This window comes from Myotis yumanensis, unplaced genomic scaffold (genome assembly GCF_028538775.1).
Source record: "Myotis yumanensis isolate MYYU_CA2020_CCGP unplaced genomic scaffold, mMyoYum1.0.hap1 SCAF_4, whole genome shotgun sequence".
In the NCBI taxonomy this organism is placed as follows: domain Eukaryota; kingdom Metazoa; phylum Chordata; class Mammalia; order Chiroptera; family Vespertilionidae; genus Myotis; species Myotis yumanensis.
The window spans coordinates 111,097,191-111,122,842 of record NW_027223755.1 but is presented as its reverse complement, the minus strand read 5'-3'; the positions used below and the strand labels follow the sequence as shown (position 1 = coordinate 111,122,842).

Genomic DNA, 25,652 nt, shown 5'->3' with positions numbered 1-25,652 from the left:
GGGGTTGTACCCTGAGACAGTTGGGAATCAGAATTCTCTCTTGTTCATCATGTGGCTTCGTCATCTTCCTGGGTGGTTCCCAAAGAGCCTGGCCCTCAGCAGCCGTGAAAGTTCTGGATGGGATGGTGTTTGTAGTCGTCACCGCCACGGCAGGGAGGACACCACAGGCGGTGGGTTTCCCCGGTCCCCAGGCCTTGGCACATCAATGGGAACCCGTCCCTAAGCACCTAGCGCTACGTTTATGTAAAGGCGACCTACCTTCTGTATGGTGTTGAGGAACCCTGAGCCGAGAGGGTCATGTTGTCTCTGACTTTCATTCCGGGCAGTAAAATGGGTGCACACAGCCACAGCCATGGCGCCTCTCGGGCAGGTTTGCACACTGCGTCTGTTCGCTGTAGGACATGTTCCTAGAACGGAGAACTCTGAGTGAAAGTAAAGAATTGCATTTTCTATTGTCTGACGTTACCAGGTCACCTCTGAGAGCAGGCTCACACCCACGGGCAGCATGTGGGGCACCCCCGGTTTCCCCGCACCCTGGCCAGCACTCGCTGTTAGCAATCTTGCCTGCCTGAACCCCGGGAGGCCTGTGCCCATGAGCTGATAGGGTCCTTTGGGGACTAGGTTCCTGAAAGGATGGTGGATGGGGCTGTTTCTCTCTCACGGATGCCTCCCTGGGGTGGGGGGCCCCGGGACTCCAGGGCTGGAGGGGCTGGACCGCCCTGTGACGCAGCCCCTGGCTGACACACCCTTTGCCTTCTGCAGGAAGCTTGGAAGCATGCCGTCGAGAAGGCCAAGCACATGCCCGACCCCTGGGCTGAGTTCCACCTGGAGGACATCGCCACCGAGTATGCCACGCGCCACAGGTCAGCACTTGTTGGGGCGGCTGTGTGACCCCAAGGCCTCCTGGGTCCTGCTCTGCTCCCAGTGAGACACGAGTCCCCTTGGAGATCAAGGAGAAGGGAATACTACAGACATCAGCCAGTGTGAGCCCTGCTTGGAAGGCAAAGGGAGGGAAGAGTATTTTCAGGGGGTTTCAGGAAGAATGAAAAACAAAACAAAAAACCACAAACACCACCATTGATACAATAAGGATAAAGAGGACGGCGGTGATGGGGGCCCTTCCTGAGTCTCTCCGTGCCGGGCGCTGTTCCAGGCGCTGTGTCTAGTCATCAGGAAAGCCTGGGCAGGGGGCGTGTCTGAGAACCCGACGAGGGCCATCTCAGAAAGTTGCACACATATGTTAATTTTGCTCATAATTTTAGGAGACTCATGGACCTGCCCTGGAGCCCGCCCCTGTCCCGTGACCTCTGTAGACCCTTCCAGCCCTGAATGAGCCAAGCCTCTCAGTTCCCTTATTGCCCCAGGGAGAGAGGTTTGTCGAGGGTCAGCCCAGTGCCTTCAAATTCGTCAGAACTCTGTTTCAAATGTGGGTAACAGATCTCAGTTCACAGCAGCTTAAGGATAAAAGGGAACGTTTGGCTCATATACAGGCAGGGACGGAATTAGATTTACAGTTGTATGTGAAACACAGAGTTATTCCTGTGTTATTACTAATTATTAACTATTGTATTGTTTTCCATACAAACGACCATAAGCCTACTTTTGCCCCGCCCTGTGTGTGGGCTTCAGGCACGGCTGGTTCCAGATGCTCCAAGGAGGCTTTCGGCTTTGACCTCAGATAGACTCTCTTATATCAGCAGCACAGAGGGGCTGGGAGCCCCGCTTTCATCTCACCCTGCAGAAAAGGACCTTTTCTTGCTCAAATTTTTAAAAACAAAAGTTCCATATTTGAACCTCAGTGACCTGGCTGGGTTATATGCCCATCTCTGAACCAGTCATTGTACCAGGGACCGTTGCTCTGATGGACCAGGCCTAGTCACATGCCACAAGCCAGAGGGTGCTGAGGTCAGCCTCACCCGTCCACATGTTCTGAAAACGGAGGACAGGGTTCCCCGAAGGAAATGGGTGCGCTGTTGCCAGAAGGGGAAGCGGAGGCAGAAGCAGTGGAGCCCTCTCCACCTTTCAGCAGCACGTTCCTGCTCTCACCTGCGCGGAGATACTAGAGCCTGGCCTGCACCCCCTTCCACCGCCAGAGGCCCACCTCCCAGGCTGGGGTGTGTGCCAGCAGCCCAGGGCAGCGCGGTGAGGCCTGCGGGAGAGGCTGTGCGCTCCGCTCCTGCCGCCTGCCAGGGCAGGTGGTGGCTGGCTGGTGAGACATGGCCTCAGGCCCAGGCCCCCAGGCCACACAGGGAGGCCCCGGGAAAGCAAGACCATATCCTGGGCTGGCTCTGTGTGTGCCAGAGCCTCGCAGGGACCTGAGACCAGGGACCAAGCCAAACTGTTTAGTTCCTCACCAAAGGCTCTGCCTTAGCTGCCCTGGCTGGGAAGTGGTCAAGCATTGATACCGGACCTCCAGAGGTTTCTGAATTGGAGGCTGCCTCCTGGGTTCCCAGTTTTGAAAGAGCTGGTGCAAGCCGGCCCTTTGGGGCAGACGTCCTGTTCACGGGGTTGGACCCAGGCTGCCTAAGAGCAAGGTTCTGGTTGAATCCTAGCTCTCAGGCAGAGTACTTCACCTCTCGGAGCCTCGGTTTCCCCATCAAGAAAGTGGGTGCAGTAACTGCCAGGCTCACAGGGCTGCTGTGGAGGCTGGCTGAAGGCAGTTGTTTAAGCAGCCAGCACACTGGACACGGTGCTTTGAGCAGCGCTGACCTTTATGGTGCCCGTGGTCCTGAAGGACAGAGAGGACGCTGCTCCCCCACCGCCCTTCCAGGGCCTCTCAGATTGCAGTCTCCTTTGAAGGTGAGGGAAGGCTATTTCCCTTACCGTGGTCTCTACGTAGAAATAATAATGACCATTGCTATTATTTATTGAGCATAACACCCGCCAGGAGCATAACACCCGTCAGACCTCGGGGAGGCTACCTCCCAGGCCTCGTGCTTCCTCCTGGAGGTGTCAGCTCTGGGAGGCTGTTCTCACTGGGGCTGGCGGCCTTCTCGTGGCTGTGCCCCAGGGGGCCTCTGTGGAGCTGAGAACACCTGGGCCCTGGGCGATGAGTCAGGATAGGGAGTGACTGAGCGAGACACTTTCTACCCCGCAAACCTGTTGGAGGCTCAGCCAGGCCTGGGGCAGACGGGCTTGGTGGAGAGCGGGCTCCTGGGAAGGGAGAGGCTGGCTGTGCACCCAGCGCCCCTTTCCTGCTGGACTCAGAGGCACCCAGCGCCCCGGACTGGGCTGCCCACAGTGCCGGCAAGGTCGAGGGCACTGCTACCTCCTGTCCTGGGACACACCGTTGGTTATGTAGCCGGCTAATAAGGACATTTACTTACTCGGTCGTTTATCCAACGTGCATTTATAAGCATTCACCGCCCAGGCCCCTCGTGAGCAGGACAGACATGGGCCTGCCTGGGTGGTGTCACAGCGGGGAGCCGCCCAAGCACCACAGGACGTGCTGAGGGGACGCGGTGCCCAGGGCACCTGTGTTTGAGGAAAGGGAAGGAGGCCACTGGGGGGGCCTGGGAGGGCAGGAGAGTCCCACAAACCCAGCCAGGGGGTTGGCTGGGCCACAGAGTAGAGAGTGGGCTTGATCCCGAGGCAGCGGGGAGCCCAGAAAGGCCTCTCACCCGTAGCCAGTGACAGGACCCGGTGACGCTGCTACACGGTGGGCGCTGTCTCCGCAGGTACAACGCTGTCACCGGGGAGTGGCTGGAGGACGAGGTTCTGATCAAGATGGCCTCTCAGGTGAGCGGGTGCTCGAGCCCGGGGGGCAGGGCTGGGCGGGCTTCTCTCACGCTGATTTCAGTTCATGCCCCCCCCCCCATCCACTCTTTTTTTTTTTAACTTTGGGGGATTCTCTAAAGTATTGTATATTTAATTTTTATTGATTTCAGAGAGGAAGGGAGAGAGAGTTAGAAACATCAATGATGAGAGAGAATCATTGATTGGCTGCCTCCTGCACACCCCCTCCTGGGGATCGAACCCACAACCTGGGCATGTGCCCTGACTGGGAATCGAACCCGGGACCCTTCAGCCTACAGGCTGATGCTCTATCCACTGAGCCAAACAGGCCAGGGCTTGTATATTTAATTTTTTATAACAGCTTTATGAGATAATTCACACACCACACAACACACCCATGTACAGTGTACAGTCCAGGGCTTTTGGCACAGCCGCCGCCGTGACTGGTACCCCGACGGAGCCAATGCAGTCAGTACCCAGTTCCCTCTGCCCTGCCCTGGGCAACCACTAAGCTACCTTCTGTCTCCATAGGTTTCCCTATTTTGGACATTTCATATATTCATTGTTATCAAAATATCCTTCTTGGCATTCTTGTTGAAAATCAGTTGACTGTAAATAGTTGTAAAATTGCAGGTTGCCACCTATTACTGAGTTGAAACAAATTCTGTGGCTGGCCACAGCCTTTTGAAGAAAGAAATAGATTGCAAAAGACGGCGCCTCCTGCTCTGGGGGCGGGGGGAACTGTGGGAAATGCCTTCAGTGCATTGCACAGCAGAAAAGCGTGCAGCCTGAGGGGTTCCACAGTGAGCACATGTCCCCAGCACCTGGAGCCCTCAGCCCGTCGCTCCCCCTTGCCCCTGCGGGTCAGCCCTGGCCTGACCCTGTCGCCCTAGGTCAGTTGAACCCGTTTTTGTAGGGGTGCTTTCAGTACGGCTTCTTGAGCTCAACATTTTGTCTGTGAGCTTTGTACCTGGTTTTGCTGGAACTGAAAGTTTCATTCTCGCTGCTGTGCAGTATTTCTCCACGTGAACCCATGTGACTTACTGTACTGTTGATGGACATGTGGGTTCTGTTGCAGACAGGGCTGGACACACATCCCTCCGCATGCACTGTCTTCCCACTCCATCGCCCCATAACACCTTCCCCCCCGAGGGGTTCTGCTGGGTCAGGGAACGGGGTCTCCCATCGGCAGCCTCCAGGCCGGCAGTTCTTCCAGCCTTTGGTGCTGCCGTGCAGGACTGGGGGTGGAAGGGGCAGATCGAAGGATCGAGATGAGGTCCATTTGGTGGGTGCCACCCCTGGGGAGAGCTCCTCACTCAGGGTTGCTCCTGGTGGGCACGGGGACTGATGGCCCTCCCTGTGTGTCTTTCAGCCCTTCGGCCGCGGAGCGATGAGGGAGTGCTTCCGGACGTAAGTGACAGCTGGTTCTCGAGGGCCCCCGCCCAGGCTCCTCAGGCACCAGAGGGCAAGGGCATTGTGCCATTTCCGCATAGGGATGGAGTCAGTGGTCTGTGCTTCTTTAGCCCACGCGCCGCTCCATCCGCTCTCCCTGGACCATAGATTGGGCCTGGTTGTGGGGTGATGGGCTCAATAGTATCCTACGCATCTCAGCCCTGGTCCTTGGAGGCCAAGGGGTTGGGCTAGGAGGCCTTTACCAAAGTCCCTTAAGCCCCCTGCCCAGCTCTTTGAGGGAAGCCCCTCCCACCTCCTGCGTCTTGTTCCTGGCTCAGCCAGGTCTCCTCATCCGGAGGACTCAGGGCCTGGTCCCTGATGAGCCCATGCCCAGGCCGGCCCCCCGCTGCCTCCCCAGGAAGAAGCTGTCCAACTTCCTGCACACCCAGCAGTGGAAGGGCGCCTCCAACTACGTGGCAAAGCGCTACATTGAGCCGGTGGACAGGAGCGTGTACTTTGAGGACGTGCGTCTACAGATGGAGGCCAAGCTCTGGGGGGAGGAGTACAATCGGCACAAGCCCCCCAAGCAGGTGTGTGGCCCCTCCTTGCCACCTGCCCCCACCAGGTGTCCAGGGACAGTGTCCGGGGACCAGGTGATGGTGGTGCCAGCCACAGGTTCCCTGCTTCACGGCCTTCACTATAGTAGCTAATAACAGCCACCATTTATCGAGCACAAAGGGCCAGGTGCTGCATGTGCAGAGCTGTTTATTCCCAAAAGCAGCGCTTGGAGCCAGGTTGGAATGTTTTCATCCCATTTACAGATGGGATCTGATAGCCAGGATTTTTGTTTGCAAATGACAGAAACCCAAAAAGGATTTAATACAAAAAGGAAATGTATGGCCTCATGGGACTGAAAAGTAGCACTGACCACAGGCATGGCTGGGTCCAGGAGCAAGCTGAGGTTGTTGGGAATCTGCCTCGATCTCAAGTTGGCGTCACTCCCGGGCAGCTCTCGACTTGTAGCGGCATGCCGGCCACCAGCAGCTGCAGCCTCCTTTCTGTTCTCCCAGCAATCCTGGCAAAACAGCACCTGTTTTCCCAGAAGTTCTAGTGAAAGTCTCAGAACCGGATTTCACTGGCTCTGATTAAATCGGGTACCTGTCTCTGAACCAATCACGATGGCCAGAGGAAGGAAATATGCAGATTGGGCAGGCCTGAGCTATTTGCCCATCATTAGAACCAGGAATGTGGGTCCTTCTGAGATTGTGACTCCCAAGAGAAAGCAGAAGGAGGAGAGGGGAATGGATATCTATTCCTGGGGAAACAAGGTCCCAAAGGGGTTGAGTGACCTGCCTAAACAGGCAGAGATGGAGCCAGGGCGCAAAAACCCAGGCTTCCCAAGCCCCTGCCAGGTGGCGTCTCCACATGAGCCCCAGGTGTTGAGAGAGGAGGCCAAGCAGAAGCTCCTGTCGCCTGTGGGCCTTCGAGGAAAGGGCGCCTGCCTCTGCAGTGCACAGTGCCGGGCTCCCGCTGTGTGAGCGCCTGCTCAGTCCCAGACACTCTCCTGGGCGCCTCCGGAGTGCTACACTCCAAGCAGCCAGCAGGACTACACCTAGCGGCAAGGCCAGCCCAGCAGTGTCTTCTTGCTAAAAGTCAGCGTTGGGGGTTGTCGTAGTCCACGTGGCCTGTTACAAAAAAACGCCACAGACTGGGTAACTTATAAACAACAGAAACGCAGTCCTCACAGGTTTAGAGGTTGAGAAGTCTAAGATCAGTCTGACATGGTCGCCTCTGGTGAGGGCCTCCTGGCTCATAGCCAGCTCTCTGGCTGGGACCTCACATGGTGGAAGGAGGGAGCACCATCCCACTCATCAGGGCTCCACCCTCCTGGCCTAATGACCTCCCAACGGGCCCACCTCTTAATACCATCACCTTAACAGCGGTTCTCAACCTGTGGGTCGCGACCCCATTGGCAGTCGAACGACCCTTTCACAGGGGTCGCCTAAGACCATCCTGCATATCAGATATTTACATGACGATTCATAACAGTAGCAACATTACAGTTATGAAGTAGCAACGAAAATAATTTTATGGTTGGGTCACAGCATGAGGAACTGTATTTAAAGGGCCAAAAGGCTGAGAACCACTGCTTAGAAGGTAAGACTACACCAGTGGTTCCCAACCTTCTTTTGGCCATGCCCCACCTAAGCATCTCTAAAATCCTGATGCTTTCCCCCCGACATAGAATTCTTATTCTTCAAAAAGTGAGCTCCTGTTCACGTGGAGGAAGCCTAAAAAGCCATTAACTTGGTCTAAACAAGCTTCCAAAGAACATGGCACCCATGAAAGAGAAAAATAAAAGAACGAAAGAACAGTTGAAGTACTGAGGAAGAGATCACTAGAAATTGTTTAAAAAAAAATATGAAATGATAAAAAAATTGCAAATAAAGTTTCAAAACTATAATAGAGAACTGAAATGCATAAAGGTGTCAAAATATATATTTATGTACTATTTACGAGGCCCCTAGAACCATAAAAAGTGCAAAATTTCACTCTTAATAACTCATTCTCAAATTGCCCCCCTTAAAATTCAAATTGCCCCCCTGTGGGGCATGTACCCCATGTTGGGAACCACTGGACTAAAACATGAATTCGGGGAGGGGAACACATTCGGGCCATGGCATGGGTTTCCATTCCCAGAGGAAAGGGGCAGTGGGTTCTGGGGACAGGCATCATTTGTGCCTCGGAGAGCTGTGGGCGGACTCCGCTCAGCTCCTCTGCCCGGCCTCTGGTCAGAGGAGCTGCCGCCGGGCCCTGACCTCCTGCCCCGCCCCCGCAGGTGGACATTGTGCAGATGTGTGTGGTGGAGCTGAAGGACAGGCCGGGCTCGCCCCTCTTCCACCTGGAGCACTACATCGAGGGCAAGTACACCAAGTACAACTCCAACTCGGGCTTCGTCCGTGATGACGCGCGCCTGACGCCGCAGGTGAGGCCCTGGAGCGGGGTCCCTGTGGGGAGGGTCTCCCCCCTGCGGCCCTCAAGCCGGTGGGGCTTCCCAAGGGCACCCTGGACTCCTCCGGCTCTGTCAGCCCCTGAGGCCCCTCCCATTGGACAGGACCCCTTTCTCCGCTGTCCTCTGTGCAGAGAAGGCCCCACCGTGGGTGGAGCTGCCGCGTCCCGGCCTCGCTCCGAGTGCTGGCTGGCCAGTGCCCACAGCCTGGTCTCCTATCACCTCTTCCTTCCTGTCCCCCACAGGCCTTCAGCCACTTCACCTTTGAGCGTTCCGGCCACCAGCTGATCGTGGTGGACATCCAGGGTGTGGGCGACCTCTACACCGACCCACAGATCCACACCGAGAAGGGCACTGACTTTGGAGATGGCAACCTAGGTAGATGGGCAAAGGCAGCCTGTTTCCACGGAGACCACACACCCTCCCCCAGCTCTCCCAGCTCCTGCACACTCAGGAAAAACAGGCGTATGGGCCTGTCAGGGTTGTGGCGATGGAAGCCTGGGATGTTTGACAACCACCCCCCCCACCCCCCCCCCCCCACACCCCCCGTCAAAAAGCAGAGCCATGCTCCCGACACCGCTGCTTGCTGCTTTGTCTGCAGGTGTCCGGGGCATGGCGCTCTTCTTCTACTCCCACGCCTGCAACCGCATTTGCAAGAGTATGGGCCTCACTCCCTTCGACCTGTCACCGAGAGAGCAGGATGCAGTGAATCAGAACACCAAGCTGCTGGTGGGTGCCCCTCGGGAGCCTGCGGGGGGCGGGGGGGTACTGCCGGGCCCTTCTGCTGCCGGGCCAGCACATGGCGCTTCACTGTGACAGCGGCCCAGGCCTGCAATGCTTAACTGAAGACCGTCAGGACCGGAGGGATCTCAGTCCCGTCTGTGCCCCTCCTCCCGCCCAAGTCAGTGCACTAAGCCCGAGTGTCCCACTAACAGAGTAGCTGGGGTCTGCTGGATTGGGGCCCATTTTTACCAGAGTGAGGAGACCAGGTGAGCAGAGCTTGGGAGAGAGATGTGTGGCGTGTGTGTGTGCGTGAGGTTGTGTTTGTCGACAAATAGCTGGGCTAGACTTGGGCCTGGCTGTGTTGAGGATGTGCCCACTCCCTACCCCTGCATGGCCCAGGTACAAGAACGTTGGCAAAGACCAGCTTGGGATTCTGGACGTGTAGTGACGTGAATTCCCCAGCTCAGGGCTGGCAGTGTGGTCCGCGCTTGGGGAATGTTGGCTGGCCGGCTCCCAGATGCCGCGTTGGGTTAATCCTCACTGACTATTTTTAGATTTTCCACCATACCCTAAACAGGCATGGATAGGAGCCTAGGGCCTCAGAGTTCAGGCAACAACAGATAAGAGGAGTTCCTCATTCCCAGCCTCTGTGACATGCATGTCCCTGTTACTTCTCCAGCAATCAGCCAAGACCATCTTGAGGGGGACAGAGGAAAAGTGTGGGAGCCCCCTAGTGAGGACCCTCTCTGGGAGCCGGCCACCCCTGCTCCTCCGCCTGTCAGAGAACTCTGGAGACGAGAACATGAGCGACGTGACCTTCGACTCTCTCTCTTCCTCCCCATCTTCAGCCACGCCACACAGCCAGAAACTGGACCACCTCCGTGAGTGATGGTTGGCCCGGGCCCTTGTGATTGGAGGGACAGGTGCCAGGTCTGCAGAGCTAAACTGGCTTTCACTGAACTTTAGACAATTAAACACACTAACTAAAAAGATTCATGGCCCAGAGGGTTTTACAGGTGAGTTCAAGACGCAGGTCATCTGGATGCATAAAACAACCCGTGTTGTAGAAAACACATTTCAGTGTGTTTTAGGAAACTAGCAAAGCTTGACAAAACACCAAAAAAGAAAACTATATTCAGACCTCACTCATAAATATGTAATACAGAAATTCTAGATAAGATATTAACAAATAAAGACTATTAGTAACTTAAGGGAATCGTCTGTCATAGACAGGGTTTTCACAGGAATCTGAGGGTGCTCAGCATTAGGGAATGGATTAGCATCACATGACTAGGTCAAAGGAGAAAAACCATCATTTCTGAAGCTGAGGTGACAGCTGGCTGACTCTGGGGATGTGGAGGGTGGTGTGGCCGTTGCTCGGCCGGGCCGGCGCAGCGGAGCTGGAGAGGGTTTCGGTGTCCGAGTTAAAGAAGTCTTTAGGCCTCTCCACAGAGCAGGTGTCAGCAAACAAGCTTGTTTGTTTTAATGTTTTTATTGATTTTAGAGAAAGAGGAAGGGAGAGGGAGAGATAGAAATGTCAATGATGAGAGAGAATCATTGATCAGCTGCCCCCTCCTGCCCGACACTGGGGATTGAGCCCGGAACCCGGGCATGTGCCCTGACGAAGTCGAACTGTGACCTCCTGGTTCATGGGCTGATGCTCAGCCACTGAGCAGCGTCCGAGCCCGAGTAAATGTTGTAGGCTCAGTGGGCACAGTCTGCCCTCGCCGTCTGAGCTCAGTGTAGATGCGGCTTAAGCAAACAGCGTGGCTCATGTGCCAACGCTCCTGTTGTGGGCATCAAAGTTTCAATTTCATGTAATTTTCACATATCAGGAGATACTACTCTTTTCATTATTTTCAACCATTTAAAAAGGAAAAAACCATTCTTAAAGAAACCACATAAAAACAGGAGACAGCCTGGCTGGCGTCGCTCAGTGGTTGATCTTTGACCTATGAATCAGGAGGTCATGGTTCGATTCCTGGTCAGGGCATGTGCCTGGGTGGTGGGCTCAATCCCCAGTGTGGGGTGTGCAGGAGGCAACTGACCAATGATTCTCTCTCATCATTGATGTTTCTATCTCTCTCTCCCTCTGCCTTCCTCTCTGAAGTCAGTAATATATATTTAAAAAAGAAAAAATCAGGAGGCAAGCCAGGTTTGGCTCAGGGGAGCTCAAGGCAGGAGACAGACTGGGGCCCTCCAGGAAGTGGCTGGATTTGAAGCCATCTGGGTCCCCACTGCGCACTCCGGAAAAGCAGGCCAAGCCTGCATATGGGCCTTGTCAGGGTTGTGGTGACGGAGGCCTGGGACGTTGACCCCCCACTGTAGCATGGTCATGTCCACCCCGTCAGAGCAGAGCCGCGCTCCCAACACCGCTGCTCTGCCCACCGGTGTCCGGCATGGCGCGCCTCTTTGGTCCCCAATGTACAAATGGCCTTTCTTCCTTCACAACCGCACCCCGTGAGGGCCACCACGGGCCCTGCACACGTGCTTACAGACATGTTGCTTTATGACAACCCTGATTAAGCTGCCTGCTCAGGGCCCACAGCTGGCGAGACTTGGAGAAAGTTCTCAAGGAGGAAAGAGAACTGTAGCCCCGGGTGGTGACAACAGTTTTCTCCCTCTTTCTGCATCTTTAAAATATAAAAAAAGGCTTCACCAGGTGCAGTCAGCTCTAGGCTGTAGTTTGGTCTTGGGAACTTCCCAGCAGTGGACCCAGCACATCGTCTGTCTGTGTTTTCTCCTGCCCAGATTGGCCAGTGTTCAGCGACCTGGACAACATGGCTCCCCAAGATCATGACCATCCCGACAACCACCGGGTGAGGAGAGGGAAGGAGGAGCAGGCTGGGCGGAGAGGACAGTCCAGTGGGAACTGAGGGCGATGCTCAGGGTCCGAGGTGGGCAGCCCCGGTCTGCTCTGCACAGGCCAGGGGCCTATGGAGGGGGTAGGGGTCACAGGTAATCTCAGCCTCCTGCTCACAGCAGCAGTGTTTTCGGAGAGAGCTGGGGCCTCCCTCCATGAACTGGTTAGAGAAGAGGGAACCAGGTCAGCAGCAGAGACAGCTGCAGCTCAGCCCTCAGCTGGCATGGCCCCTTGTGTGGACAGCTGTGTTGGGGGAGGGGGGGGCACTGTCAGTTGGGACTCTCGGTTGGATAAATGGAACAGGTTCTTGCAGCTCTGGGGGCTCAGTGGTAAGAAACGGAAAGCATCATATTGGCATTCAGGCAAACATATCCCGGCGTCAAATTCAAAATTCACAGACTTTGTAGATTTGTCACACTCGCCCAGACCACCACTGCACCCTCAGGTGGCTCCAAAGGCTCAAGTTTACTCTTGACTGCGTTTCAGAATTGTTGAGGGGAAGAAAAAAAGAATAGCTGACACACATGGATCATCACTGAGGGCAGACGCTGTGTGGGGACTCGGTAGATGCTTCAGTTCGTCCTTTTAACAGACATTAGCACGCGATATGCTCTCCCTCCGCCCCTCAGCCGCCTGCTCCCTCCCATGACCACTGCTGGGCAGGCCTCTGAGCATCGTTGACTCAGACCTGAGGACACGGAGGCACAGAGAGGATGGCCACCTGCTCCTGGTCACTGGGCGATAGAGCCAGTGCTCAGACTCACCCCTGACTGCTGCCCTTGGCTGTGCTCTCCATCTCAGATGGGCAGTCCCCCCTTTCCTCAGGCGAAGAGACCTCGGTCTGGAGAGGTTGGCTGCCTCTCCCAGGGCCTGGAGCTGGGGTTTGCCGGGGCTCGCTGATGTTCAGCTTGGGCATGATTCTAGAAGGAGGGACGGGGGTGCAAGGAGCAGGCTGCCCGGAGCTTCTGAGTGCAGCCTGCAGTCCATGTTCAAAAGGAGCCTTCATGCCACTCCCTGCACACTGCAGCTTGGGGGTCTGAAAATAACGCCTCAATTTTAAAAATTGGGGAAAACACACCCAACAGAACAGCCGTTCGGCTCACACAGATAAAGGCTCTGGGGGCGGCTGGCAGGGAGGCCTGTAGGCGCCTGGTTGGAGGGGTCCCAGCCAGACCAGGGACCAGGATCGCATTGTGTGGGCTTGCGTGGCTCCTGCCTGTTCCGGGGAGTGAGACAAGTTTCACATTTAAGCTAGTGATGCCAAGCTTCTTTTAAAAAGATACTTACATAAGTAAAATAAAATGGCTTTCTAAAGGAAAACCACAAATGAGAAGTATGAGTTCATGTAAGTGGCTTTATCTAGAGGAGGAAGAGACGGGGGCGGGGGGCTGCACTAGATATCTACATTTTAACAGTAGTGTTTTAATTCCTTTTACAAATAGAAGATCTAGCCCCAGCCGGTTTTCCCAGTGGTTATAGCATGGCCCTCAATTCCAGACAAGGGCATGTGCCTCGGTTGCAGGCTTGATCCCCAACCCCAGTCAGGGCATGTGCAGGAGGCAACCAACCGATGTGTCTCTCCCATCGATGTTTCTCCCTTTCTGTCTCTCCCTCTCCCTTCCACGCTCTAAAATCAATAGGAAAATTATCCTCAGGTTAGGATGAACAAAAGTAAATAAATAAAAATGCAAGATCCAAAGTAACTACGGCCTACTGTTGAGAGTGACAGGGCCGGGGATAGGAGGGGTGTTCACTGTGGTCTCCGCTCCTATTGTGTGTTTGAAGTACTTCTCAGTAAAGAAGGAAAGTAATGAAAGTGGGAGCTGAATAGTGATGCAGAACTCAAGGCTGGTGGATACATTATGGTGGTCTTAGCTGTTGTAAATTACACCAGATCCCTTTCTGAACAGGACTCAGATCTGGAACAAAAAAAATATGCCCAGGTGACCTGTGCAGTTTGGGCAGAGAGTGTAGTTGTAGTAATATTGGCCCCAAGGCTGCATTTCATCTGTGGCTTTAACCCTTAACCCAGCCTTTGTTTTCCTGCCTGTGAAATGGACGAGCCACACTTAACACTGCACTTACTGTGATTCCACCGTCGGTTTCCTCCTCACAGCCTCTGACGTGGGTGCTGTGATGAGTCCCTGTAAGAAGGAAGCCAAAGGGCAAGCAGCTGTCCAAGGTCACGGCTGGCGAGTCACAAAGTCAGACTTGAGCCGAGCAGTCTAGCTCAGAGCCTAGGCTCCGCACCGCTGCTGTCTACTGCCCGGTTGTCATGCAGCCAACACGGGCAAGAGGAGGATGTTAAGTGAGATGATGGGGAAAGGAGAGGAAGCAAATGCTGGCATGTCCAGATGTCACCCCCAGGCACTCACAGGCCCACTGAGATCTCAGGCCATCTTCTCTCCACAGGACTCTGAGAACAGTGGGGACAGCGGATACCCCAGTGAGAAGCGGGGTGAGCTGGATGACCCAGAGCCCCGAGAACAGGTAGGGAACTCCTGGGAAATAAAACCAGTTTTCTGTTCCCTCATTGTCTGGGAGGGTAGAGTGGTAGGGGGAATGCAAGTGGGTCATGAGAACATGATGAATAAATTACTAAATAAGCTCATATCAGGAAAAGATGGATGCAGGGCCCAAGATAAAGCAGGCTAATGGGGACCAATGAGTGTAGTAAGGAGCCCAGGATGGGGTTAGGCACAGGATTGAAAGTGGCTAAGCAGAGAGGATGCTGGGCAAGAGGCTGGCCCAGCTCCCAGGCACTGGAAGAGCCGGAGGATGGGCTTCCGAGGCAGCTCCCACGGCTTCGGTGAGGGTGGCCTCGGCAGTGGCACAGCGTGTCCCGCCAGCCGTGCCAATGCCAGAGTCCGGCCTCAGGGCGCCTCCGGAAGCCCTCTGGTCTAGCCTTGTCACTGCAGGAAAGACATGCGGCGGCAGCCAGGACTGGGCCCCGTTTTCTGGGATCCCCCGTGAGGAAGGCTGTGGCTGCTCCGGCACAGGGTCCGCCTGCTGCCAGCACCCTCTCGGCCTGCCGGGCGGGCTCCAGCTTCCCCGGGGGCGGGCGTCCCTGAGAGGCGTTTCTCGGGAGGAGGCTCTTGGCCAGCCCGGCCTTGGGCGGAAGCTGCTCTCTGGAACTCTGTTCTCTGCCTCCATCAGGGCCACTCGAACGGTAGCCAGCGGGACGAGTCGGACGAAGACAGCCTGGGCAGCTGCGGACGGGTAAGCTCCCCGAGGAACCCTTGCTGTGCTGCGTGCTTGCCCGTTCCCCCCTCACGCCACCGCAGCCTGCCCGGCGCCTCACAATCTCCTAAAGGAAAACGGTGCAAAGAAGCCCATCTCCTGGGCAAATACTTTCTGAGCCCCTGCCTGGGCGGGACGATGGGGACCTCTGGGGAGGGTGAGCGATGCCAGGATCACCCGCCCCAGGGCGATCCAGCAGCCACAGCTCACTGCTAAAGCCCCACCCACGGAGCGGCTGGTGACATTAATTAACTTCCTCCTGACGACACCCAGGGAGACAGGCTGATGTGCTCGCCCCCATTTCAGGATGAGGCAACAGGTCTTGTTAGCCTTCCAGCTTCCTGGCTACCTTAGGCGCTCCTGACCCTCTCGAGGGAGAGGGAGGGCCCACCCGGGAGGGCCCACCCTCGGGAGCCTGTGCTCTTCAGCTGCCTGTGGAGCACTGGAGCCCCGCCTCCCGCCTAAGAGACTGAGGAGTCTCTCCCACCTGCAAGGTTCTTCCTGCCCCGGAGGCACACCTCCAGGCTGCTGCTCTGGGATTGGACCCCAGTCACACCTCCCGCCCCTCCCGCCCGGACCTGTAGCCTTCCCTGGTCGCCCAGGCCTCCCTCCCGCTCCCTCTGGAGCACAGAGGATTCACCAGGGGTTCTTTCCCGGTTGGGTCAGGGCTCAGCCAGGCATGGGCACCGGCACTCTGAGCTGGACCGCCCTCTGCTGCGGGGCCGCCGTGCGTTGTCGCGTGTTTGGCACACACATCTGCCTGGCGCTGCTCTGGAGGAACCTGTAAACTGCGTTGTGTTTATTTTTTTATTTTAATTTTTTAAATATATTTTTATTGATTTCAGAGAGGAAGGGAGAGGGAGAGAGAGATAGAAGCATCAGTGATGAGAGAGAATCATGGATTGGCTACCTCCTGCACACTCCCAACCGGGAATGAACTGTGACCTGGGCACGTGCCCTGACCAGGAATCGCACCGTGAACCTCCTGGTTCGTAGGTCAAAGCTCAATCGCTGAGCCATGCGGTGGGGCAAAACCGGGCTGTGTTTAGCTGGGAGACATTCCCGGGAGCACCGGGTTGATGTCCAGAGGAAAGCAGAGGGATCTGACTGGCGCGTGGAGAGCAGGCCAATGGGCCGCTTGGGGCCTAGCCTCCCTGGCCTCACCCAGACTGACAAGTGAGCGAAGCACTCCTTTGAGCCGCTGCGGTCTGTGCTGCTGGCCTTTGTGTCCCGTAGCTGTCATAGGCCCTCGGTGCCCACGAGCTGACAGAATTTGCGTGACTAGAAATGGAGCCCTGTTTGTCTAAGAAAACTCGACACCATCAGGGTTTGCTCCCACCTGGCCAGCCAGGCTCATGTCGTGGGAGCTGCTGACAGCTGTTGACGCCTGTCTGTCCCCAGCCCCGGCCTCTCTGGCCTGGAAACGTGCCATGCCTGGCTCTCTCCCTTCAGGTCTGTGTGGAGAAGTGGAACCTCCTTAACCCCGCCCGCCTCCACCTGCACAGGCCTTCCACCGTGGCCCTGGAAGTGCGCAGGCTTAATGCTCTGGACCTTGGCAAGAGAATCGGGAAGTCCGTTCTGGGGAAGGTATCGGTGATGCCTTTTCAGAGCCCTCTGCACTAACCCGGCGCTCACCTCCGCTCATAACTGCCTCCCGTAGGCTGGCTGGGGGCCCTGGGGTGTGGCCGTCGCCTCCCAGACTGCCCAGCCAGCACCCCATCTGTGTGGCAGGTCCATCTGGCCATGGTGCGATACCACGAGGGCGGGCGCTTCTGTGAGAAGGACGAGGACTGGGACCGTGAGTCGGCCATCTTCCACTTGGAGCACGCAGCCGACCTGGGCGAGCTGGAGGCCATCGTGGGCCTGGGACTCCTGTACTCGCAGCTGCCCCACCACATCCTGGCCGACGTCGCTCTGAAGGTGAGGGGCTGGGACCAGCGGCGGCCTCCCCAGCCCACCTTCCCCAGCCTGGGGTCTGATCACGGGTAGAGCCCCCACTTCTGAGTTAGAGTGGGTCTCCGGCCTGGGGACTGAGTGGAAGGGGACAGTCCCATTTCCAGGCAGGTGCAGCAGGGGTGATGGGAGAAGCAGGAGAGACAGGTGGGAACAAATGAAGGAGGGCCCTGCCTGGGCCTTCAGGGTCAGCTTGCTTCCCGAGCGCTGGCTCCAGTGGTGCCCTTAGAGGCTAGAACAGTCCAGCACATAGTAGATGCTTTGGATTTGCTTGTGAAATGAATGAATAAAATATTTAAGTTAGACCTAAAGGCCAAATGGTGATTAAGAGCAGTTCAGGGAGAGGGGCCCCACACAGGCTGGTGGATCTAAGGACTGGAGGCGATTGGTGCGGCCGGAGCCTGCGGCACGTGGAGGTGGCGCAGGAGGGGAGGCTGTGTGGGGTCTGAAACTGCGGGATGTGGGGTGGGAAGCCCATGAGGTCTGCTCCCCTGCCTCCCTGGCCCATGGGCACAGTGAGGAAAGCGCCGAGTGAGCAGGTCCCGTCAGTCTTTCCCTGGAGAAGTTGAGAAACCCTGGTTGAGCACGTGGATGGAGAGGTGGCTGGTGAGGCTGGGCTCAGCGTGGCCGGGTACAGCCCTCCTCACTGGGCCTGCATGTGGCCTGTGGGGAGGGGTCTCAGACCAGAAGAAGGCACTCCAAAGTCCTTTATTTATTTAACTCTTTGAATAGGTAAGAGATTTATGTGATCAAAACCTTTATTTTCTTTAAAATTTTAGTTTGTTGTATAGAATTCCATAGTGTATTAGTTTCCTGTTGCTGCCATAACATATGACCACAAACTAGGTGGCTTAAAACAACAGAAATTAATTCTCTCACAGTTCTGGAGACTGGGAGTCCAAAAATAAAGTGTCGGCAGAGCCCTAGTTGGTTTGGCTCAGTGGATAGAGCGTCGGCCTGCGGACTAAAGAGTCCCAGGTTTGATTTTGGTCAAGGGCACATGTCCAGGTTGAGGGCTCGGACCGTGCAGGAGGCAGCCAATCAGTGATCCTCTCTCATTATTGATGTTTCTATCTCTCTCTCTCCCTCCCTCTTCCTTCCCCTCTGAAATGAATAAAAACATTTTTTTTAAAGCGTTGGCAGAGCTGTGCTTCCTCCTTCCTGTCTCTTCCAGCTTCTCATGGGTGCTGGTATCTGTAGCATCCTTGGCATATAGATTCGTCACTCCCCTCTTTGTGTCTGTCTTCACATGGCCTTCTGTCCGTCTCTGTGTCTCTTCTCCTCTGATAAAGATACCAGTCATGCCCTGCGGATTGAAGGGTCCTGGGTTCCATTCCTGGTCAAGGGCAGGTACCTCGGTTTCAGGTTCCCCCCCCCTAGTTGGGGCGCATGTGGGAGACGACCAATTGATGTGTCTCACGTCGATGTTTCTCTTTATCTCTTTTTCCCCCTCTTCCCTTCCTGCCAGTCTCTCTAGAAAACAATGGAAAAAATATCCTTGGATGAGGATTAAAAAAAAAAAAGACGCCAGTCACATGGGATTTAGGGCCTGCACTACCCCAGGACGACCTCAATTTAACTAATCAACATCTTAACATCTGCAAACGTCCTGTTTCCAAATCAGGCCCCATTTTGAAGTTCTGGGTGGGCGTGAATGGGGAAGGACACTGCTTAACGCAGTGCACGGGGTTTCCTTCTACCAACACAGCGTATTTTCACCCTGTTTTTCTCCAACGTTAGCCTACCACGCACTCACCTGGCCCGAGGTTTTCTCACCAGCAGCATCCACATTTCCCCTCGTGGTGCAGAGAAAGCGCCCTCGTCCTTTCCACAGTTCGTGACCTTCTGTTGCATGGGTGCCACGTGCTTACCAACCTGTGCCCTGTCGATGGGCACTGGGGTTGATTCCATTCTTTGAATATCACAGAAATTGCTGCAGTGACGAGCCTTGTACACATGAAGTTGAACTTCACAAAACTGCCATGTTTGTAGGTCAGGAATGGTCAGATATTGACAGTGTCATGCGGTTCAGTCAGGCCGGTTATCGGGCCCGTGGGCAGAGATCACCCACAGCCGGTTCTATGGCCCGTGTTAGACGGTGAGGGCAGGCGTGGTGCCGGGAGCAGATCTGACGGGCGGGTGACGTGTCTCCCGTCCCCATGCTCATTCAGCCAGTGCTGTGCGGGGAGTGTTCCCCGCTGGCTCTCGGGTGGGAGGAAAGGTGTGCACCAGCTGTATGTAAGTTTATTATAAACGTTACTGACATAAAGAATGTGGAACACTTGGGGTGATGAACACAATGCAATATACAAATGATCTACTATAGAAGTGTACACTTGAAACCTATATAATTTTGTTAACCAATGTCACCTCAATAAATTCAATAAATAAATAAAAGGATGTGGAGCACCCTAGCTGGTTTTGCTCAGTGGGTAGAGCATTGGCCTGTGGACTGAAGGGTTCTGGTTTCAATTCCGGCCAAGGGCACATGCCCCAGTTGCAGGCTCGATCGCCAGTAGGGCGCATGCAGGAGGCAGTCAATCAATGATTCTCTCTCATCATTGATGTTTCTATCTCTCTCTCTCCCCCTCTCCCTTCCTCTTTGAAGTCAATAAAATATATATATATTTTTAAAAGACTATTGTAAATTCGATACAGTCAGGGCATTCTCACAGGATGCTTTCGCTACTTGTTGTGGAACTTTATATCTGCTACCCATTTACGGTTGCAACTGATGGGGTGTGACATTCTGACATAAATATTGGTCATTGTAAATATTGGTTGAAACTTTCATGTACTTTAGTGTGCAAGATGAAGGCGAAATAAGGAAGATCTCTGTCAGAACTGGAAGTTCGTTTATTTGCCGCTGATACGATCAACTGCATTGCTGATAACACTGGAGAGTGTTTTTTCAGTTTCCTGTGCTCGCACAGTATAATGACAGGCACCAACGCTTTTAAGTTAATCTGCATCATGAATATTTTTTCATCTCTTTTCCAACCAAGACAGTCAAAAAGACAATTACTCAAACCTTCACTTGTAGCGATTTCCGCTTGCTGTGGTGTAAATGTGGCAATTTCATGATAAGTATGACGTCACTGAACACGGCATTGGGAGGAAATGCGCAGAAGACACGGTTTTACGGCGCATTCATCACAGTTTCAAAAACCAGTGGTTCTCCGCCAGCTGTTCTGCCCTCCCTCTTTCCAGGGGGCACTGGCTATGTCTGGACACATTTGTTTGTCGCGACTCTGGGGATGCACCTGGCACTAGTGGGCGGAGGCCAGGGATGCTGCTGAATGCCCTGCCGGCACAGGGCGCCCCGCGGCACAGTGACAGAGTCTGACCATAGGTAAGAAGTAGCACGTAGTGAAATAACTAGGAAGTGATGCTTTTTTGTTGTTGTTAATGCCCACCTGAAGATATGTTTTCCATTGCTTTTCAGAGAGAGTGGAAGGGAGGGAAGGAGGGGGAGAGAAAGAGAGAAACATCAATGTGAGAGACACATTAACTGGTTGCCTCCTGCATGCGCCCTGACTAGGGGCGGGGAGCGAACCCTTGACCTGGAATTGAACCCGTGACCCTTGGGTGGACAGGCCAACACTCTAACCACTGAACACACTGGCCAGGTCTGAATAAACAAAATGTGATATATCGACACAATGGGATGTTATTTGGCCATAAGAAGAATGAAGCATTAATACCTGCTACAACACAGATGAACCTTGAATGCTGTATGCCAAGTGGAAGAAGCAGCCACATATTATAGGATTACATTTATATTAAATGTCCAGAATAGTGAAATCTCTAGAAACAGATAATAGGTGATCCTGGCCGGTGTGGCTCAGTGGTTGAGTGTCAACGTTTGAACCAGGTGGTCACAGTTCGATTCCAAGTAAGGCACATGTCTGGGTTGCAGGCTTGATCCTGATTAGGGACGTGCAGGAGGCAGCCAATCAATGATTCTCTCTCATCGTTGATGTTTCTATCTTTCTCTCCCTCTCCCTTCCTCTCTGAAATCAATAAAAGAGAAACAGTTGTTGCCCAGGGCTGGGTAGGATGGGGCAGTTTGAAGGTGACAGTTCAGGGCATGGTGTTTCGGTTGTCTGAAATGGTTACGGTGATGTTGCACATTGTGTGAATATGCTGAGACTATTGATTTGTGTACTTTCATTGGGTGGATTATGTGGTATGTGAGTTATATCTCAGTGAAGCTGCTGAAATGTTTTAAAGAGTGGGGGCAGAGAGCCCTGCCCTGTGGAGGCAGGACGTGAGTGGCTCTTCGGCAGCCTCGGAGCAGATAGACGACAGGGGGCAGGAGAGAGCTGAGCTGCTGTTCTCCTCCCGGTGGGCACCCAAGGAGCATGGCACCAGGTGCTCGCCCGTTCTTTCTCACGGTGCACGATTCTACAGCAGCCCCAGCCCGGCGCTCTCACAACAGTCAGTGGAGGAGTTTATCAGTGACCCTGGCAGCCCCTCCAGTGCAGGCCTCATCTCTCTTCTCTCCCCTCTGGTTGGTATTGACAGGAGACGGAAGAAAATAAAACCAAAGGATTTGATTACTTACTGAAGGCGGCTGGCGCTGGTGACAGACAGTCCATGATCTTGGTGGCACGAGCTTTTGACACTGGCCAGAACCTCAGCCCAGACAGGTACTGTGGCCGCCACTCAGGGGGGCTGGTGGGAACCGGCTCCAGGTGGGAGCTTCCCCTCCAGGACCAGCACAGACCTGGGTTTCGGGCTCGGCTCCCGACTGCGTTCCAGTCCGTGGCAAGTTACTTTACCTCCCTGGCCGCAGGCTCTTCAGTGTGTAAACGGAATGACTGTGGAACCTGCGTCCTAGGGTTGTTGTGTGAGGGTTAGATGAGATGGATTCTCACCGTGCCTGGCACAGACGCATGAGCTCATGCGGCAGCTTAGCCGGTAGAGGTAAAGGTTCTCCTGAGAAAGAGTCTGAAAGGATGTGCAGCATGGGGCCCGCGTGGCTGTCCCTGGATGGTAGGATCTGGGTGATTAGAATTTACTCGCCTACTTTTATGTTTCCCTTCTGAGAGGGAGGGGACGGAAGCAAGCCCAGGGTAGCTCAGGCCTGGAGTGGGTTTCCCAGGGCGGCTGAGCCTCCTGAAGGCAGGACTGCAGGTGCTAACTCTTCCTTAGCTGCCGCTCAGGGCTGGTTTGTGCAGGGGGCGGAGGGGCTCCATCTCATCTCCTTGGCTTGACCAGTGAGTTGTCCCAGAAGTCCAGGCTGAGCAGAGGACAGTGGGGGAATTGAACTCATAAAGCAAGTATGTCAAGCTCAAAAGCTAACACGGGCCAAATAAACAAGGTTGAAGTTTATGTGGGCCGCAAAAACACAAAAGCTTCAATTTTCATAGAAACGTAGGTTTATTTCAGTAGAGATATGCTGAATACAAAGGGCTGAAATAAATGAGTCATTGTTAACATAAAATAATACAACATTTTAATAAAAATTAATATTTTTCTTGAACATTAACTTACCAGACACTGAATAACTGCACAAATTAATAAGCGTCACGCAAATAAACCTATTTTTCTTGTTCTCAGAAAGCTAAATACTTCCTGTTGCGCACACCAAACAAGTCAGTCCAAGACTAATGACATCGCCACCGGCTGCTAAAATATTCGCTGCTGGTATTAGTGGAGAGAAATGGTGCGCCTGCGCGTAAGGCGCATAAGGGAAGTGAATGCAACACGATGATAGTCATCAGTCATTAGCGAACGTTGTAGTTCGTTATTAATCATTATGTATCACAGGATATTGTAAAAATTAAGTTACGAAATTTTTGTTAAAACGTTTTTTACTTACCTTATATTGGCTGGGCCGCAAAAATATTGTTGTGGGCCGCATGCAGCCCACAGGCCACGAGTTTGACATGCTTGTCGTAAAGGGACCCATTGCTGATGCCCTGTGGTTCTCCTGGGGTTCCAGCTAGGCTCCCCGCTGCATTAATGAAAGTGGGAAGAGGCAGTTCTAACCCGCGGCTCCCGGGAGGGAGCAGGGTGAGCACAGCCATCCTCTACACCTGCAGGGGGAGCAGCCTGGCAGTTCTCTTCTTCGGGTCAAGGTCTCCTGCCCCTCTCACTGGGTGAGAAGGAAAGTCAGGGCCGTGGTTCTATCATGTCAAGCTCTCAGGGCCTGAGCCATCTGGATAGGCGGCCTCCTACATATCGTGCAGACATGTACCTGCTCTTTGCTCCCTGGTGTTCGGACCGCTCTTTCCCTGGTGGTTTTATTCCACTGAGAACGGGAACCGGTCTTCGCTGTCTGCAGCCCCGTGTTCCGCGCAGGGCCTGGCTCAGTGGTTGTTCGAATGAATGAGCCAACACATCTCTTCGGCACACACAGGCCAGGCATGTTTGGCCCCATTTTATGAATGAGTAAACTAGTTCTGAGAGGCGAAGGGACTTGCCATGGTCACATGGGAGCGAGTGGCAGAGCTGAGCCCAGGTCTTCTGGCCCCTCCTACAGTGGCCTGTCACAGGACTACACTGTCACGGACGGGAGGTGAACAGAATGACACGCATGACTGTGCGGATCAGACGCCGTGTACCTGGTGCCCTCCGAGTGTGCCGGGGAAGCCCAGCCTGGCCCAGCCTGGCGGGTGCTGGGGCTGGGCACCGACAGATCTTTGCCCTGTGTGTTCTTATGACTTTGCCTTTTTCTTTGACACAATAGTTTGTTGTTGATTTGTAAGAATTTTTCAGATGTTAATGCTAGTAACTCTTTGGCATATGAGCTGGCTTAAAATTTTTTTCAGAGGTAACTACTACTGATGTCGGGGGACAGGGTCACTCGGTGACCACTGTTTATGGGCTTGGGGATACATTGATTTTTAATATTTATGTAGTTTAATCTTTCAAAGTTTTTTATATAGCTTTTACTATAGTCATTTTTTTTATTCTTCTTCCTCATTCCAAGCTGCTCCAGCCTCTTCCACTCAGGGAGCGTTAATTAAGGGCCACTCGGGTAAGGCAGGCCCCATGGAGGCCCAAATTTCCACCTTCTCAGAAGTTACCCCCAAATAGGGGAAGGAAACGTCATTGGAAACTCCAACGCAGGGTGCGCACCTACCCCTGGGTGTGGCGTCGTGGGGTGGGCTGGGGCGGGACATATTAGGCCCTTCCTCTCTTCCTCATTCAAGTTTCAGGGCAGATCTGCTTTGTCTGTCAAGACCAGGGAGGGTCAAGACCGGAGGGTTAAAGGGGTGCAATATGGTTTAGTGGCTTCCAGACAAATGTCAAAACCTCAATTTGGTGGGTGTGTCACCAATAATTGTCAGAAGATTTCCCTTTTCTGTAAAATACAGTGGAGTCAGGCTAGCTCCTGGAGGCCGTCCTGGCCAGCGTGTTTACCCGCCGGCGGGCCCTGCCTTCCTGGGCCTTCGGCGTCTTCGGGGAAGCTGTCCTCAGCGTTGAGTAAACAGACTGAGGCCATTTTAGGAAACGGTGTCTGGAGACGGCGTCTCTGAAGAAGAGGCAGAGAGCTGAGGAGCCAGTGTGGGCATCCCAGCTGACAGAGCAGCAGGGGCCACTGCAAGGAGCAGATGGAACGGAAAGCCTGGCATGGGGAGGTTAGCAGGAGCTAAAACCAGGGCTGAGCCAGGCCAGGGAGCACCCGAGGGGAGGGCAGCAAGTCATGGTAGCTGCTTCCCGGGAACGCTCATGAGACCCAGGGGCCTTCTTACAGCGTCTCTGCTCTTTGCCGGCATGCTATAATGCTCATGTGCCCGGATACAGGTAGTGCGCCCAAAGAGAAAGCTGCTACCCTGCCTGCTCGGTCTGTGTGTTTAGATTTGCTTAGAACCTTCGTGGTTTGGCCATTCACGTGCTGCAGCAGGAGAAAGAGCTGAGGCCAGAGGGGCCGAGCAGAGAGGGAGCCGGCTCCTCCCCGAAGCCTGCCCGGTGCCGGCTGCATAGGCCCAGCGTGAGATGGGCCACAAGGTGACCATTCTCTCACGTGACCTTGAGGCTTTGGCAAAGGGGACCCACTCGCCTCCTCTCTTACCCAGTCATAGGACAGACTGACTGGTACCAGCCACTGCTAATGCTGGCCCACAGGGTGCTATCGTGTTCAGACTGGAAAACGCCCCGCACCACTGCTGGGGAGCTGTGGAATGCACCTGCCCTGTTAGGGACATGAGAGACTGCGCTCTCATAGATGTGTAACCTGAGGTGTGGACGATGCCCCTTCGATGCGGTGGCGTCTGGGGCTGAGAGTCAGGATTCATAGGTGGTGGCCCCCTGGGATCCCTGACTTGCTCCTCCCGCTGCTGGGCCTTCTTTTTCCTGCCCAGTTGCCATGGTAACCTCCCTCTTTTCCTCTTTATCTCCTGCCAAGGTCCCGAGACTGGCCAGAGGCTCTGCACTGGTACAGCACTGCCCTGGAGAAAACAGACTGTGACGAGGGCGGTGAGTATGACGGGATGCAAGACGAACCCCGGTACACGCTGCTGGCCAGGGAGGCCGAGATGCTGTCTGTGGGCGGCTTCCGGCTGCAGAAGGACCCGCAGAGGTCAGGTAGGTCGGGGAGACCTGCCCCTGAGGCGGGCGGGGCGGGCAGGAGGGACATGATTCCTGTCCCACCGGCAAGACACAGGCTGCGTGCGGCTCCTCTTTCAGATGCACAGGCCCTCCATTCTGCCAGGCTGGACCCCACAGGGGGCTTCATGGAGCTGGTGTGCAGATGAGCATTTTTACTTTAATGGTTATATATCA

At 54.5% G+C, this 25,652-nt stretch overlaps 1 protein-coding gene across 2 annotated transcripts in view; it reads left to right on the top strand.

Moving 5' to 3' along the window:
- The window catches only part of EEF2K (eukaryotic elongation factor 2 kinase), a 56,808-nt gene that overhangs the window by 25,347 nt on the left and 5,809 nt on the right, over positions 1-25,652 (top strand). Inside the window, exons 3-17 of one of the 2 annotated variants that reach the window (XM_070413695.1) lie at positions 763-863; positions 3,678-3,738; positions 5,108-5,145; positions 5,546-5,717; positions 7,967-8,113; positions 8,383-8,515; positions 8,739-8,866; positions 9,540-9,741; positions 11,612-11,679; positions 14,136-14,213; positions 14,880-14,942; positions 16,416-16,550; positions 16,695-16,883; positions 21,444-21,568; positions 25,276-25,454. In XM_070413695.1, coding sequence (XP_070269796.1) covers positions 763-863; positions 3,678-3,738; positions 5,108-5,145; positions 5,546-5,717; positions 7,967-8,113; positions 8,383-8,515; positions 8,739-8,866; positions 9,540-9,741; positions 11,612-11,679; positions 14,136-14,213; positions 14,880-14,942; positions 16,416-16,550; positions 16,695-16,883; positions 21,444-21,568; positions 25,276-25,454 — 1,819 coding nt within the window. The remainder of the gene's footprint in view (positions 1-762; positions 864-3,677; positions 3,739-5,107; positions 5,146-5,545; positions 5,718-7,966; positions 8,114-8,382; positions 8,516-8,738; positions 8,867-9,539; positions 9,742-11,611; positions 11,680-14,135; positions 14,214-14,879; positions 14,943-16,415; positions 16,551-16,694; positions 16,884-21,443; positions 21,569-25,275; positions 25,455-25,652) is intronic. The other variant, XM_070413696.1, reaches the window with a different exon arrangement.